This window comes from Nerophis ophidion, linkage group LG17, assembly GCF_033978795.1.
Source record: "Nerophis ophidion isolate RoL-2023_Sa linkage group LG17, RoL_Noph_v1.0, whole genome shotgun sequence".
Classification (NCBI taxonomy): Eukaryota; Metazoa; Chordata; class Actinopteri; order Syngnathiformes; family Syngnathidae; genus Nerophis; species Nerophis ophidion.
In genome coordinates this window covers 33959183-33974344 of record NC_084627.1, presented here as the reverse complement: position 1 = coordinate 33974344, position 15162 = coordinate 33959183, and the positions used below count along the sequence as shown (strand labels likewise).

The following is a 15162-nucleotide window of genomic DNA, read 5'->3' as shown; positions in this document are numbered from 1 at the left end:
ACATAAAGGGGGTACCGTGCCTTTATCACACTCTATACATCTTGTATGAACAGCGTGCCAGCCCAGGCACATGCTGACTCTGACTTTCGAAGATTCGGTAAGCGTCTGCAAAACATACTTGATCAACAGCCATACAGGTCACACTGAGGGTGGCAGTGGAAACAACTTTAACACTGTTACAAATTTGCGCCAAACTGTAAACCCACACCAAACAAGAATGACAAACACATTTTGGGAGAACATCTGCACCTTAACACAACATAAACAACAAATACCCAGAATCCAAAGCAACCCTAACAATTCCGGGCTACATTAGGGGGCAGGGTATTGGGGGGTGTATATTGTAGCCCGGAAGGGTTAGGGCTGCATGGGATTCTGGGTATTTGTTCTGTTGTGTTTATGTTGTGTTAAGGAGCGGATGTTCTCCCAAAATGTGTTTGTCAATCTTGTTTGGTGTGGGTTCACAGTGTGGCGCATATTTGTAACAGTGATAAATTTGTTTATACGGCCACCCTCAGTGTGACCTGTGTGGCTGTTGATCAATATGTCTTGCAGTCGCTCTCGACGTCCACAGATGTCAAATACAACATGTGGCTGGGCTGGCACGCTGTTTGTATGGTGGAAAAGCGGAGGAGAAGGCGCGTCGTAGAGGACGCTGGAGGCAGTCCCATCACAGCACCTCCTTAATAATATCGTCTGGGTGAAAACCGGGAGAATGAATGCGTCGGGAGGGGCACTGATACTCGTGGTTTCCCGGAAAGATCGCAAGAGTTGGCAAGCCTGTTGCTAGGGCGGGAAAGCCCTTCAAAGAAGGTGAATACATTAAAAACTGCATGTTAGATTGTTATAAAAAAAACAGTTTCTGCATCCAGTGGCCCCCAGGTAAACTGAGTATGAGACCCCTGCTTTAAAGTATTTCAGATCAGTGTGGTGCCCGATAATGCACACCACAAGGTTGCTTGCCAACCTGCCTGCATTTACACAAACTGACCAACAGGTAGCAGCACACTATTGTAAACTGCAGTACAACACATAACAAAGAAGAACGATGCCCGTCTGTGTTGACAGTAGCGCCCTGAGTGCCTGCTGAGTATTTTGATGGCAGCGAAATACTTTGCTGGTTTGGAGTGAATTAGGCGATTAATGTTGGAGGAACTAATGGTGGATGATCAGCTTTTGTCTACTGTGTTGTTTAAACGATAGTTAAGTGGTATTTTTTTTTAGCCAACATTAGGGCAACATTGGAATCAGTTCTTTTCCCCCAAGAAACATTTATCCAGCGAACTTGTGAGTATGACACTTGATTATTAAGAATATTTGAACAAATATCGATCCAACCTTACATGTGTGGTAGACATCACGGTCTTGCTGTTGTTTTGGTGGTCATTAGCTATGTTGTGGCAACGTGTAAAGTAGACATTAGACTATATGTATTGCGAAAAAGACAAACACGTGGAATTTAACATGGAGAGAATTAAAAAACGCAGGCTTTTTCCGAGGCAGTTACTATAAAGGATGACTAAGTTATTTATTTTGACCTAGCGGGAAGCGGCGTCTTTAGCTACGACATAACCACGCCCACACGGAAGCCTGAAACCCATCAAATTAAATGTACAGGATAGAAAAATGCATATACGTCATTAAAATGTTCTAATTATTTATATACATGGTGAGTTAATGTGGTTCAACCTACGCAGTCATAAATAAAACGGGAATACAGTAATACAGTATGCTTTAACAGTATCGATAGACACGCCCAACCATTATCATATTAGTGAGGGAAACCCTATGTAAAGTACACAATAATACAGGCCTGGGCAATTATTTTGACTCGGGGGAGAAAAATTTTGAGGAAAAAATGTGTCCGGGGGCCGGTATATCTGATTTTAGGAACACTAATACAGTGGCAAAAAAAAAAAAAAAATCTGATAAATTTCCTTGTATTGCCGCCCGGGCGCTAATTAATTTAAAACCTCTTCTCACTCCTGCGCTTATCAAAGCCATGCGGTAAAAGTAAGCATGCGCTCATTGTTTTAAAACCTCTTCTCACTCCGGCACTTACCAAAGGTATGCAGTAAAAATTTGAATGTGATGTAAGCTTGGACCTTAAATCCTACTGAATAGCTCTTAATCTTCTTCCCTTTATGCGAGTTCGAATTACCGGTATTGAAATCAGCCTCCTTCATTTTGAAAATGATGACAGGGGAAAAGTCACAGTGATGTCACGAGTTTGACCAGGCGGTAATACTAAGCATGCGCTAATTATTTTGGGAAGCGAGTTTGACCCGACAGTAATTGAAGGCAGGCGCATACTATATGCCCTGCGGCAATTCAAGGAAATACGGTAATCAGATATTTTTTTTTATTTAAATTTTTTTAGGAACACTAATACGGTGGCGGGCTTCACGGTGGAAGAGGGGTTAGTGCATCTGCCTCACAATATTAAGATCCTGAGTAGTCCTGGGTTCAATCCCGGGCTCGGAATCTTTCTGTGTGGAGTTTGCATGTTCTCCCCGTGAATGCGTGGGTTTCCTCCGGGTACTCCGGCTTCCTCCCACCTCCAAAAACATGCACCTGGGGATAGGTTGATTGGCAACAATAAATTGGCCCTAGTGTGTGAGTGTGAATGTTGTCTGTCTATCTGTGGTGGCCCTGCGATGGGGTGGCAACTTGTCCAGGGTGCACACCGCCTTCCGCCTGATTGTAGCTGAGATAGGCACCAGAGCCCCCTGCGACCCCTGAGGGGAATAAGCGGTAGAAAATGGTTGGATGGATGGATAATACGGTGGAACAGGGGTTAGTGCATGTTCCTCACAATACGTAGGTCCTGAATAGTCCTGAGTTCAATCTCGGACTCGGGATCTTTCTGTAGGACTGTGTGGGTACTCCGGCTTCCTCCTACCGCCAAAAATATACCCCTGGGGATAGGTTGATTGGCAACTCTAAATTGGCCCTAGTGTGTGAATGTGAGTGTGAATGTTGTCTGTCTATCTGCTTTGGCCCTGTGATGAGGTGGCGACTTGTCCAGGGTGTAAACCGCCCTCCACTTGACTGTAGCTGAGATAGGCTCCAGCACCCCCCGCTACCCTAAAGGGAATAAGCGGTAGAAAATGGATGGATGGGATGACCACGCCCACACAGAAGTCTGAAACCCATCAGGTTAAATGTTCAGGATAGAAAAATGCATATACGTCATTTAGATGTTGTAATTATTTATATACATGGTTAGTTAATGTGGTTCAACCTACGCAGTCATAAATAAAACGGGCATACAGTAATACAGTATGCTTTTATAGTATAGACTAGACTAGATTAGTATAGATTAGTCGTTCTGCCCCAGTGATCTGAACGACTACAGACCAGTGGCTCTCACCTCTCATCTAATGAAGACATTGGAGCGGCTCTTTCTCAGCCTCCTCAGACCACAGGTGCAACATGCCCAGGACAGCCTGCAGTTTGCGTACCAGGCAGGCGTTTGTGTGGAGGATGCTATCCTTTACCTGCTGCATCGAGCCCAATCACACCTGGATGAGGGAAATGGCACTGTGAGGATCCTGTTCCTGGACTTCTCGAGTGCCTTTAATACCATCCAGCCCCGCCTCCTTCAGGACAAGCTCTACAAAAGGCAAGTGGACCCCTGCCTGGTTGCCTGGATTTCAAACTACCTCACCGACAGGCCACAGTACGTCAGACTGAAGGACATCACGTCTGACACTGTGATCAGCAGCACCGGAGCACCGCAGGGAACGGTGTTGGCCCCTCTTCTCTTCACCCTGTACACCGCTGACTTCTGCTACAACTCAGAGATGTGTCACATCCAGAAGTACGCGGATGATACAGCCATCGTCGGGTGCAACAGGGACGGCAGAGAGGAGGAGTTTCGGAATCTGGTGAGGGACTTTGTTGTCTGGTGCCACACGAACCTCTTGCAGCTCAATCCATCAAAGACCAAGGAGCTGGTCATTGACTTTGGGAGGTCGAGTCCACGGTCACAACCTATTGTGATCGAGGGAGTTGAGGTACAGACCGTGGACTCATTCAAGTACCTCGGGGTTTGGGTGGACAATAAGCTGGACTGGACTGTTAACACGGACCACCACTACAAGAAAGGACAGAGCAGGCTGTACTTCCTCAGGAGACTGCACTCCTTCAACATTTGTAAAAAACTCCTGTGGATGTACGACCAGTCTGTGGTTGCCAGTGTTCTGTTCTACATGGTAGTGTGCTGGGGGGGCAGTACATCTAAGAAGGACAGCTCCAGACTTGAGAAACTGATCAGGCGGGCCGGTTCTACAATCGGAATGAAACTGGACTCACTGGTGACGGTGGCAGAGAAGAGGACTGTTGACAAACTAGTGAGCATCCTGGATGATGCCAGTCACCTTCTGCATAGCGTTATCAGCAGCCAGAGGAGCCTGTTCAGTTCTAGACTGCTTCATCCCAAGTGCAGGACTAATAGACTCAAAAACTCATTTGTCCCACACGCCATTAGACTGTACAACTCCTCGCTGGGGCGGGGGGCGGGGGGCGGGGGGTACTAGGATGACAGGGGATGCAAAACAATAACAGTGCAATACGTTTTCATAACATGGTCACTACTGCCTACTTTGTCTTGTTATATTTTTATTTTACTGTTATATTTTTATTCTCATTGTTGCTTTTTAGTTTTTATTCTCATTGTAATATTTCTCTTTTTTGTTTCCATTTAAACCCCCATTATTTACTTTTTACTTTTATTTAAATTGATCTCAACTCTGTACACTGCTGCTGGAATTTTAATTTTCCTAAAGGAACTCTCCTGAAGGAATCAATAAAGTACTATCTATCTATCTATCTATCTATCTAGACACGCCCAACCATTATCATATTAGTGATGGAAACCTTATGTAAAGTACACTATAATACAGGCCTGGGCAATTATTTTGACTCGGGGGAGAAAAATTTAGAGGAAAAAATGTGTCTGGGGGCCGGTATATCTGATTTTTAGGAACACTAATACGATGGGTCAAAAAAAAAAAAAAAAAAAAAAAATCAGATATTTAATCAGATATTTTTTAATTTTTTTTATTTTTTAGGAACACTTATACGGTGGCGGGCAGCCCGGTGGAAGAGGGGTTAGTGCGTCTGCCTCACAATACGAAGGTCCTGAGTAGTCCTAGGTTTGGGATCTTTCTGTGTGGAGTTTGCATGTTCTCCCCGTGACTGCGTGGGTTCTCTCCGGGTACTCCGGCTTCCTCTCACTTCCAAAGACATGCACCTGGGGATAGGTTGATTGCCAACACTAAATGGTCCCTATTGTGTGCATGTGAGTGTGAATGTTGTCTCTCTATCTGTGTTGGCCCTGCGATGAGGTGGCGACTTATCCAGGGTGTACCCCGCCTTCCGCCCGATTGTAGCTGAGATAGGCACCATGGAAAACCATTCCATGAAGCTCTCGGAGTTGAGTTTTTTTCTTAGCGATAAGATCCAAAGCGTGGATTTTTTTACCATTCCACCTGTATTTTTGTTCCAAAGCAAAAGATGAGTCATTTGAGTTACCAAGATTAATTTTTAGAGACGTAGCCACATGGAATTGATTTTAATATTGTGTAGACCGTAAGCACATTAGAGTGATTCAACCATTTTGTTGTAAATTGTAATAATATATAATACAAATAATTTCAATAACAAGACCGTGCATAGATTTTAACCAGAATGCAATTTTTTTCATTGTCAAAGATAGTTTCAACCGTCCATCCATCCATTTACTACTGCCTGTCTTTTGGGGTCACGGGGGTTGCCGGAGTCTATCTCAGCTGCATTCGAGTGGAAGGTGGCCTACACCCACAGACAACATTCACACTCACATTCACACACCCAATCTTTTTTTAAATTATATTTAAGAATATGCAATCCGATTAATTTGCAATTGTGTAGTATACTATTGTAACTGTATTTAAAAAAAAAGACATTTTATATACATCTATATAATAAATAATATAATATGAATAAATAATGTTTTTATTTAAATTTTATGTTTTTTGCATTAGTCGGACACACACACAAACTTGAATTATTTAATGCCATTAAAAAAAAAAAAAAATATATATATATATATATATATATTATTATTGATTAAATTGTATGACTGTATGAATGTATGTATATTATGTGTGTAAACTGTATGATGATGTATGAAGTGTCTTGTGTGTTTTCCAGTTTGTCAATCTGCCTTTTAACTGGGTCTAGTTGAAGTGAACTGACTAAAGTGAAACCCAGTCGGCCCAGCGGGGAGCAGGACAGGCAGGACACAAGATGCCTCTGTTCTTCAGAAAGAAGAAACCCAGTGATGAATCCCAGAAGAGACTTGAGTATCAGCTGTGTCGGGTATGAAAATGTTTAATTAGTATACAGTGTATTAATGTGTGTCTGCAGTCAATGGTTCTAACCAGTTTGTAAATGAGACAATATGCACAAATGTACACTGTGGTCCAAATGTATCAAACACACCTATCACACCACACTTCAACATTGACCTCTCGAACCATAACGAACAATAATCATAGATGACTTTATAGACATCCGTCAGTTTTCATAATCTATGACGGAAACTACAAAAACCGGAACATAGATGACAAAAAGTAATTTCCAAAGAATATGCACGAAACAAAGCATGACAGCTTTCAAGAATGATCTGAGAGATCAAAGTAAAGACATTGGATACAGTGAAATGATGTAGATGATGCCTATAGTAGGTAAAAAAAAAAAAAAAGATTGAGATTCTTTGTGGCAAACATTGTCCATTGAAACAACTTAGTAAGAAGCAAAAGAAAAAAAAATCAACCACGGATGACAAAAGGACTGCAAAATGCTTGCAACAAGAAAAATACATTATAAAGAACATTTATGACACAAAAATCTACAGAGACAGAAAACAAGTACACAATGTATAAGAACAAGCTAACCAGCATGCTACAAACTCATAGAAAAGAATATAGCTCGGTTGGTAGAGTGGCAGTGCCAGCAACTTGAGGGTTACAGGTTCGATTCCCCTTCCGCCATCCTAGTCACTGCCGTTGTGTCCTTGGGCAAGACACTTTACCCACCTGCTCCCAGTGCCACCCACACTGGTTTAAATGTAACTTAGATATTGGGTTTCACTTTGTAAAGCGCTTTGAGTCACTAGAGAAAAGCGCTATATAAATATAATTCACTTCACTAATTCACTTCACTTCAATTATTGGGACGAATCAAAAACAATATGAGAACAACATGTGACATCCTAAATAGCGTTTTTAAAATGGAGCTAAGGAGGAATATCCTAAATACTTCTCAGATAGAAAAGTAAACAAATTACAATATTAACGAAGTAATTGAAAGCTTTAATAAGTACTTTGTGAACATTGGACCAAATCTGGAGGAAAATATTCCAGATCCCGTGTCAAATGAGGACTTGAATGACACTATACACACAAATCCCCACTCAATGTTCCTCGAAGGTGTGACAAAAGAGGAAATAATTCATCCATCCATTTTCTACCACTTGTCCGTTTTGGGGTGGCGGGGGATGCTGGAGCCTATCTCATTATTGGGGTGGCGGGGGATGCTGGAGCCTTTCTCATCATTGTAAAAACATGACAATCCAAGACCTCAACTGATTGTAATGGAATTGATATGTAAACTATCTATCCATTTCTACCGCTTGTCCCTTTTGGGGTCGCGGGGGGCACTGGAGCCTTTCTCAGCTGCATAACTATGAAAAAGGTTATTGAAGCGATTTCAGAACCTTTAACATGTATCAGCAACTTATCCTTTAAAACAGGCAAAATCACAGATAAAATGAAAATGGCAAAAGTCGTACCAAATTATAAGACTGGAGACAAACACAAGTGTACAAACTACAGACCTGTTTCTCTGTTTCCACAATTTTCTAAAATTATTGAAAAATTGTTTAACAACAGATCGGCCAAATTCATGAATACAAATTAAACACAGTCAACCAATACGGATACCGAGCCAACATTTCAACATCAATGGTATATATAGAATTATCGGAAGAGATAACCAATGCAATAGAAAGCAAAAAATGTGCTGCTTCATTGTTTATGGATTTAACAAAAGATTTTGACACAATCAACCATAATACCTTAATATAAACATTAGAAAGGTTTGGGTTGGTCGTTAACTGAGTAATAAGCTACTTAACCATCAGGAAGCAATACATGAAGCTAGTCCACAGAGCTGAAATATCTTGTGGTGTACCTCAGGGATCAATACTAGGACCAAAATGGTTCAATCATTACACAAATGACATTTTTAAAGTTACAAAGGACTTAATGTTAGTATTATTTGCAGATGATCCAACTGTGTTTTTGTTCAGGAGAAGCTAAAACAAATAATAATAAAAACAAATGAACACATTAAAAATAGGGTTAGCTTCTTCCTACTCCTTTTCGGACATGCTTCAATGAAACAACTGGAAATATGTGATACATTGTTTCATGTGCATGTTCGAAATAACTGAACTGAATACCTTGTTTTGAATCCATTATGGTGTTGTGAAAAGGCAACATCATAAACCATACAGAAAATCAAAGGATGTGTAGGCCTTTTTGATTTAAGGCAAGGCAAGTTTATTTATCAAGCACAATTTGTATGAGGTGCGTTTAAAGAAAGCTACGAGAAGGCATAAATAAAATCATCATAAAGCTATTATTAATTCTTATTTAAATCATAAAATAAAATCATGATAAAAAAAAAATCATATGCACAATTAGAAATGTTTTGAGCTTGGTTTTGAATATTGCCAACATTGAGGCTGGTCTCACAGCTTCTGGAAGACTATTTCAGACTTTAGAAGCATTAAACTGGAACACAGTCTCACTATTTTTGTCCTGACTTTGGGCACCAGCAGGAGACCACTCACTGATGTTCACAGAGCCCAAGATTGTTCACAGGGTTCTAAAGTGTCAGAAATGTACTCTGGCAAAAGACCATGAAAAGACTTGGACACAAGCAGATATGTTTTAAAGTCTATTCTCTGAACAACAGGAAGCCAGTGCAGCAACTAAGCACTGGACTAATATGCTCATAATTCCTGGTTTGTGACAGGACTCAGGCAGCAGTATTCTGGATGTACTGCAGTTGCTTTACAGCTTGTATACAATTCTCTAACCTGCTGGAAACAAAGGCATGGATTAGTCTTTCTAAGTCTGCTTTGGACATTAGTCCTCTGATTTATCTTTTTCTTTTCATTATTAACCCAGATTTCTAACCTGATTAGGTTTCAGGGAGTGAGTCTCAAGGTGACTAATAATAGTTTATATTTGCTTCTATGGGCCAAAGACCAATGATTTCAGTTTTGTCTCAGTTTAGCTGAAGAAAATTGTTTTGCATATGCACACTGATCTGTTCAATGCCGTGACAAAGTAACTCAACAGGCTGATGTTATTGACCTTTTGTCAGTGACACATAGATCTCAGTGTCATCTGCATAGTTATGGTAGGACACATCATCGCTGCTTATTAGCCGATCTTGTAACAGCATGTACAAGTTGAATAATAGGGTCCCAGAATTGAGCCCTGAGGAACCCCACAGGTCATAGCCATTTGTTGCTAATTTCAACAAAGCATGTCCTGTAATCGAGATAGGACTTGAATCAGTTAAGAGCAGAACCAGATATTCCCACCCAGTTTTCTAACCTTTGAAATAATAGTTTGGTCACCTGAGTCAAAGGCAGTGCTCAGGTCCAGCAGAACCAATACTGATACTTTTCCGACATCTGTGTTCAGGCGGATATCATTTGTCATCTTGATTAGCGATTTTGCAGTGCTGTGATGGGCCCTAAAGCCTGATTGGAAAGTATCAAACACATTGTTAAACAGGAGAAATCCTCTAAGCTGTTGGTATTCAACTTTTTCCAGGACTTTGCTCCAAAATCGCAGGTTTGAGAGTTGTTTTAATACTGTGGCATCAGTTCCAAGGGAAGTGAAACTGGAGGGTTTTTTTCATCTGTTTTCTGTAGCAAACAGGATCTGACAGTTGTAAATCTTATAATGAGATTGAAGTTATTGACTTGCAACATTTCCATTCAGCTTGGCGGCACTCCCTCTTCTGTGCCCAGACAGTCTTCATTTCTCTGTGGCTTCTTTTATCTACTTATAGCCATTCTAACATTGCTCCTATCTAACTTTGATAGGAGCAATGGTATATTCAACATTTACAACACTTGATGTATAAGAGTTCAACAGATCAACATTAGCACATGAGGTGTTTTCAATCCTAACAATTTCCACCATCTGTGTGCGTACCCTGTCATTTGAGTCCACCCCAAACAACCGCATACTAAACAGCTGGTTTGGCTCTAAAAGACAAAGAATCAGGAAAACCGAAAAATGATTCGATAATGCAGCACCGAAAATATTCTCGTTTGAAATAGCAATTTGTAAACCAATCCATCGTATTTGGGCCTTTCTATTGAATCCTTGTGTCGACTGGAAATAAAATGTTAACAAGCCATCTAGAGCTGATGCGAACCGGGCAATTAGGCATAGTACAGCCCAGCGCTAACAGGTATGTCCGCGCCATTTAAGTTATCTTGTTACTCTGCTCAAAATGGTCGACACTCTATAGAGGACAACCTTTCCAAGAGATGTGCACAATTGGTACATGAAGCCATACTCACTTTTATTCACTGAGTTGAAGTCTAAGGGTCTTGCCATGTTTTCAGTCAAAGAGTGCTTATTCGCATTATATGTTGAGCTGGTTAAAAAAACAATGTTTAATACTGTAAGCAAACATTTGCATAAAGCAAACACATTGTACAGTCCCATGTTGATAGTAACAAAAGCTGTAAAATGATCTGTCCAAAGTACACTTTTTAAGGATAAAAAATTATATAGATCTGCGATTAATTACAATTAAATATTTTAATCGTTTGACAGCACTATTTTTTTTACTAAACAATGTACACATATATCTAACTTAATATCACAATCACTGTCTCAGATGGTAGAGGTGCAACTTAAGGGTTCCTGGTTCGAATCCAGCTTTCACTATCCTAGTCACAGCTGTTGTTTCCCTGGGCAAGACACTTCACCCACTTTGCTCTAAGTGCCGCTCACACTGGTGTATGAATGTTTGGTGGTGGTCGGAGGGGCCGTAGGTGCAAATTGGCAGCCATGCTTCCGTCAGGCTACCCATGGGCAGCTGTCATTAAATATGTAGCTTACCACAATCAAAGTGTGAATGTGGAGTGTATGAATAATCTGTAAAGCGCTATATAAATCTAACCCTTTGTTATTTTGCAGTCTAAAGAGGCAGGTGCTGATGACATCCTGGATATCTCAGCTTGTGAGCTCTCAGAGGTGAGAATTTTGATATTTTAAAGTGTGCCCACTTAAATTTCTTGGTTCTCTATGCAACCTACAGTCGTGGTCAAAAGTTTACATACACTTGGAGAGAAATATAATGTCATGGGTGTCTTGAGTTTCCAATAATTTCTACAACTCTTATTTATTCTTGTCACAAAAACATTCATGAAGTTTGATTCTTTTGTGAATTTATTATGATTCTACTAAAAATGTGACCAAATATAGTGGGTCAAAAGTATACATACAGCAATGTTAATATTTGATTACATGTCCCTTGGCAAGTTTCACTGCAATAAGGCGCTTTTGGTAGCCATCCACAAGCTTCTGGCAAGCTTTTGTGGAATTTTTCACCACTCCTCTTGGCAAAATTGGTGCAGTTCAGCTAAATTTGTTGGTTTTCTAACATGGACTTGTTTCTTCAGCATTGTCCACATGTTCTCAGTGGGGTTTAAGTCAGGACTTTGGGAAGGCCATTCCAAAACATTAATTCGAGCCTGATTAAGCCATTCCTTTACCACTTTTGATGTGCGTTTGGGGTCATTGTCCTGTTGGAACACCCTACGGCACCCAAGACCCAATCTCCAGTCTAAAGATTTTAAGTTGTCCGAAAGAATTTGGAGGTAATCCTTCCTTTTTATTGTCCCATTTACTCTATGTAAAGCACCAGTTCCATTTGCAGCAAAACAGGACCAGAGCATAATACTACCACCACCATGCTTGAAGGTAGGATGGTGTTCCTGGGATTAAAGGCCTCACCTTTTCTCCTCCAAACATATTGCTGCGTATTGTGGCCCAACAGCTCATTTTTTGTTTCATCTGACCAAAGAACTTTCATCCAGAAGGTCTTATCTTTGTCCATGTGATCAGCAGCAAACTTTAGGCCAGCCTTAAGGTGTCGCTTCTCGAGCAAGGGCTTTCTTTTTACACGGTAGCCTCTCAGTCTATGGCGATGCAAAACACGCTTTACTGTGGACACTGACATCTCTGTTCCAGCAGCTTCCAATTTATTGCAGACCTGCTTTTTGGTGGTTCTCAGTTGACTCTTGATCATCCTTACCAATTTTCTCTTAACAGCAGGTGATAGCTTGCGTTTTCTTCCTGATCGTGGCAGTGACAAAACTGTGCGAAGCCCTTCATACTTATGAACAATTGTCTGCACAGTTGATCTTGGAACCGACAGCTGCTTTGAAATGGCTCCAAGTGACTTTCCTTGACTTGTTCATGTCAATGATTCATTTTTTCAGATCTGTGCCGAGTTCTTCCTTTCCTATTGTTGCGTTTGTAACTGAGTCTAATGACTGCATATGAGCCTTATATAAATGGGTTCAGAGAAGTCAACAGGTGTCGTAAATCATAATCACTCACATGAAGTTAAGAGGCCATGCCATGAAGCTAATTGGATTTGATAGTAACTTTTCCACATCACCAAAATTGATAATATATGTTGCTGTATGTATCATTTTGACCCAGCAGATTTGGTCACATTTTCAGAAGACCCATAATAAATTCATAAAAAAAACAAACTTCATGAATGTTTTTGTGACAAACAAGTATGTGCTCCAATCACTATATCACAAAAAAATAAGAGTTGTAGAAATGATTGGAATCTCACGACAGCCATGACATTATGTCCTTCACAAGTGTAAGTAAAGTTTTGACCACGACTGTATATTGTAATATTGGACTACATTTGAGGTGCACGCATGCCTGTGTGTAGTGTGTGTGTTTGGGTAGGGGAGACTGTGCCAACAAAACCATTCCAAATACACACAAACATGCATACATGGGAAGTCAATTCTAAAGTGATTGATCCTCTACAGTTACATTTTGTTGTGCATAAGTGCACGTGTGTGTGTTTGCATGCATGTGTGGGTGTGTGTGTGTGTGTGTGTGTGTGTGTGTGTGTGTCTGTCTATTTGGGGTGGGGGTGGGGGGGCTGACAGGTGATTGGGCTGAAGAAACCAACAGAAATATGCACAGGTGTGTTAATGTAGGTACATGTGCGTTTGTGGATGTATGTGTACGTTATGAAGATTGGGTCGATTAAACCGACAGAAAATATGTTGGTCAATAGTTGTGAGAATGTGTTTGTGGATGTCTGTGCGCAAGTGCATGTCCTCCCAGTAGAACAAGGGAATCACCTGAGGCAGCACTCTCCAGTGCTCCCTAAAAAATGACTCCAAATGACTCCAAACTGCTGTTTGGTGCATAAGCACAAACAGTCAGGACCCCCCCCCCACTCGGAGGCGAAGGATAACTACCCTTTCGTCCACCGGGTTAAACTCCAACGTAAAGGCTCTGAGCCGCGGGGCAACAAGTATAACCAACCCCTGCCTGTCGCCTCTCACTGCTGGCAACGCCAAACTGGAAGAGAGTCCAGCCCCTCTCGAGAAGACTGGTTCCAGAGCCCTTGCTGTCCGTCCGTGAGACCGACTAGATCCAGCCGGAACTTCTCCACCTCGCTCACCAACTCAGGATCCTTCCCCCCGAACGAGGTGACGTTCCACGTCCCAAGAGCTAGGGTTTGTAGCCCAGGATCACACTGCTAAGATTCCTGCTTTTGCCGGCTGCCCAGCTCACTAAGCACTCAATTTCTATGGCCCCTCCTATTGGTGTTGAGCACATTGGAGGGGGGGCCCATGTCGGCTCTTCGGGCTGTGCCTGGTTGGGCCGTGTGGGGGAAGGCCAGGCCACCAGGTGCTCGCCATCGAGCCCGATCTACAGGCCTGGCTCCAGGGGAGGGCCCGGGTGACCCACGTCCAGGCGAGGGAAAACTCGATCATTGATTATATCTTTTCATAGTATTCTCCGATCCGCTACAGTTAGATTTGGGGAGCGCACATTTGCATGAGTATGTGCCTGTGTTTGTGTGGTTTGGAGAGTTTGGGCGGACAAAACCAATTCAAATAAACACACACATGCATGCACGTAAGTAGCATAGCTGTACTGTGTCACGATTGCTTCTCCAAAGTTACATTTGACAAATGTTCATAGTAGAATACAAAACAATAGAATGACTCCTCCATAATAATCCTCTAAGTCAAAATAGAAATGTGTAATTTGAGTGATCCTGGATTTCTCCTTCATGATAAAGAAAAAAAGATGTGAAATTGTAAACAGCTGTTAATGGAGGGACAGAGATCCCATGATAATGTATCAGATAAATCGACCAAGGATATTGAGGTAATTTTAATTAAGTATTTTTACTAGGGGTGTGGGAAAAAATCGATTCGAATACGTTGTGCGATTCAGAATCGATTCTCATTTTTAAAAAAAACGTTTTTTTTTTTGTTTTTTGTTTTTTATATCAATCCAACAAACCATTACACAGCAATACCATAACAATGCAATCCAATTCCAAAACAAAACCTGACCCTGCAACACTCAAAACTGCAATAAGCAGAGCAATTGAGAGGAGACACAAACATGACACAGAAGAAACCAAAAGTAGTGAAACAAAAATTAATATTATCAACAACAGTATCAATATTAGTTATAACTTCAGCATAGCAGTGATTAAAAATCCCTCATTGACATTATCATTAGACATTTATAAAAATAAGAAAAAAGAACAATATTGTCACAGTGGCTTACACTTGCATCGCATCTCATAAGCTTGACAACACACTGTGTCCAATATTTTCACAAAGATAAGATAAGTCATATATTTGGTTCGTTTAATAGTTAAAACAAATTTACATTATTGCAATCAGTTGATAAAACATTGTCCTTTACAATTATAAAAGCTTTTTTTTTTTTAAATCTACTACTCTGCTTGCATGTCAGCAGACTGGGGTAGATTCTGCTGAAA

The 15162-nt window shown here is 41.0% G+C and overlaps 1 protein-coding gene across 2 annotated transcripts in view; it reads left to right on the top strand.

The window, feature by feature from the left end:
- The first annotated feature begins 1039 nt into the window (after nucleotides 1-1039).
- The window catches only part of lrsam1 (leucine rich repeat and sterile alpha motif containing 1), a 57353-nt gene continuing 43230 nt past the window's right edge, over nucleotides 1040-15162 (top strand). For both annotated transcript variants that reach the window (XM_061876783.1, XM_061876782.1), the window contains exons 1-3: nucleotides 1040-1287; nucleotides 6199-6366; nucleotides 11289-11345. In XM_061876783.1, the coding sequence (XP_061732767.1) occupies nucleotides 6295-6366; nucleotides 11289-11345 (129 nt within the window). In that variant the 5' untranslated portion in view covers nucleotides 1040-1287; nucleotides 6199-6294. The remainder of the gene's footprint in view (nucleotides 1288-6198; nucleotides 6367-11288; nucleotides 11346-15162) is intronic.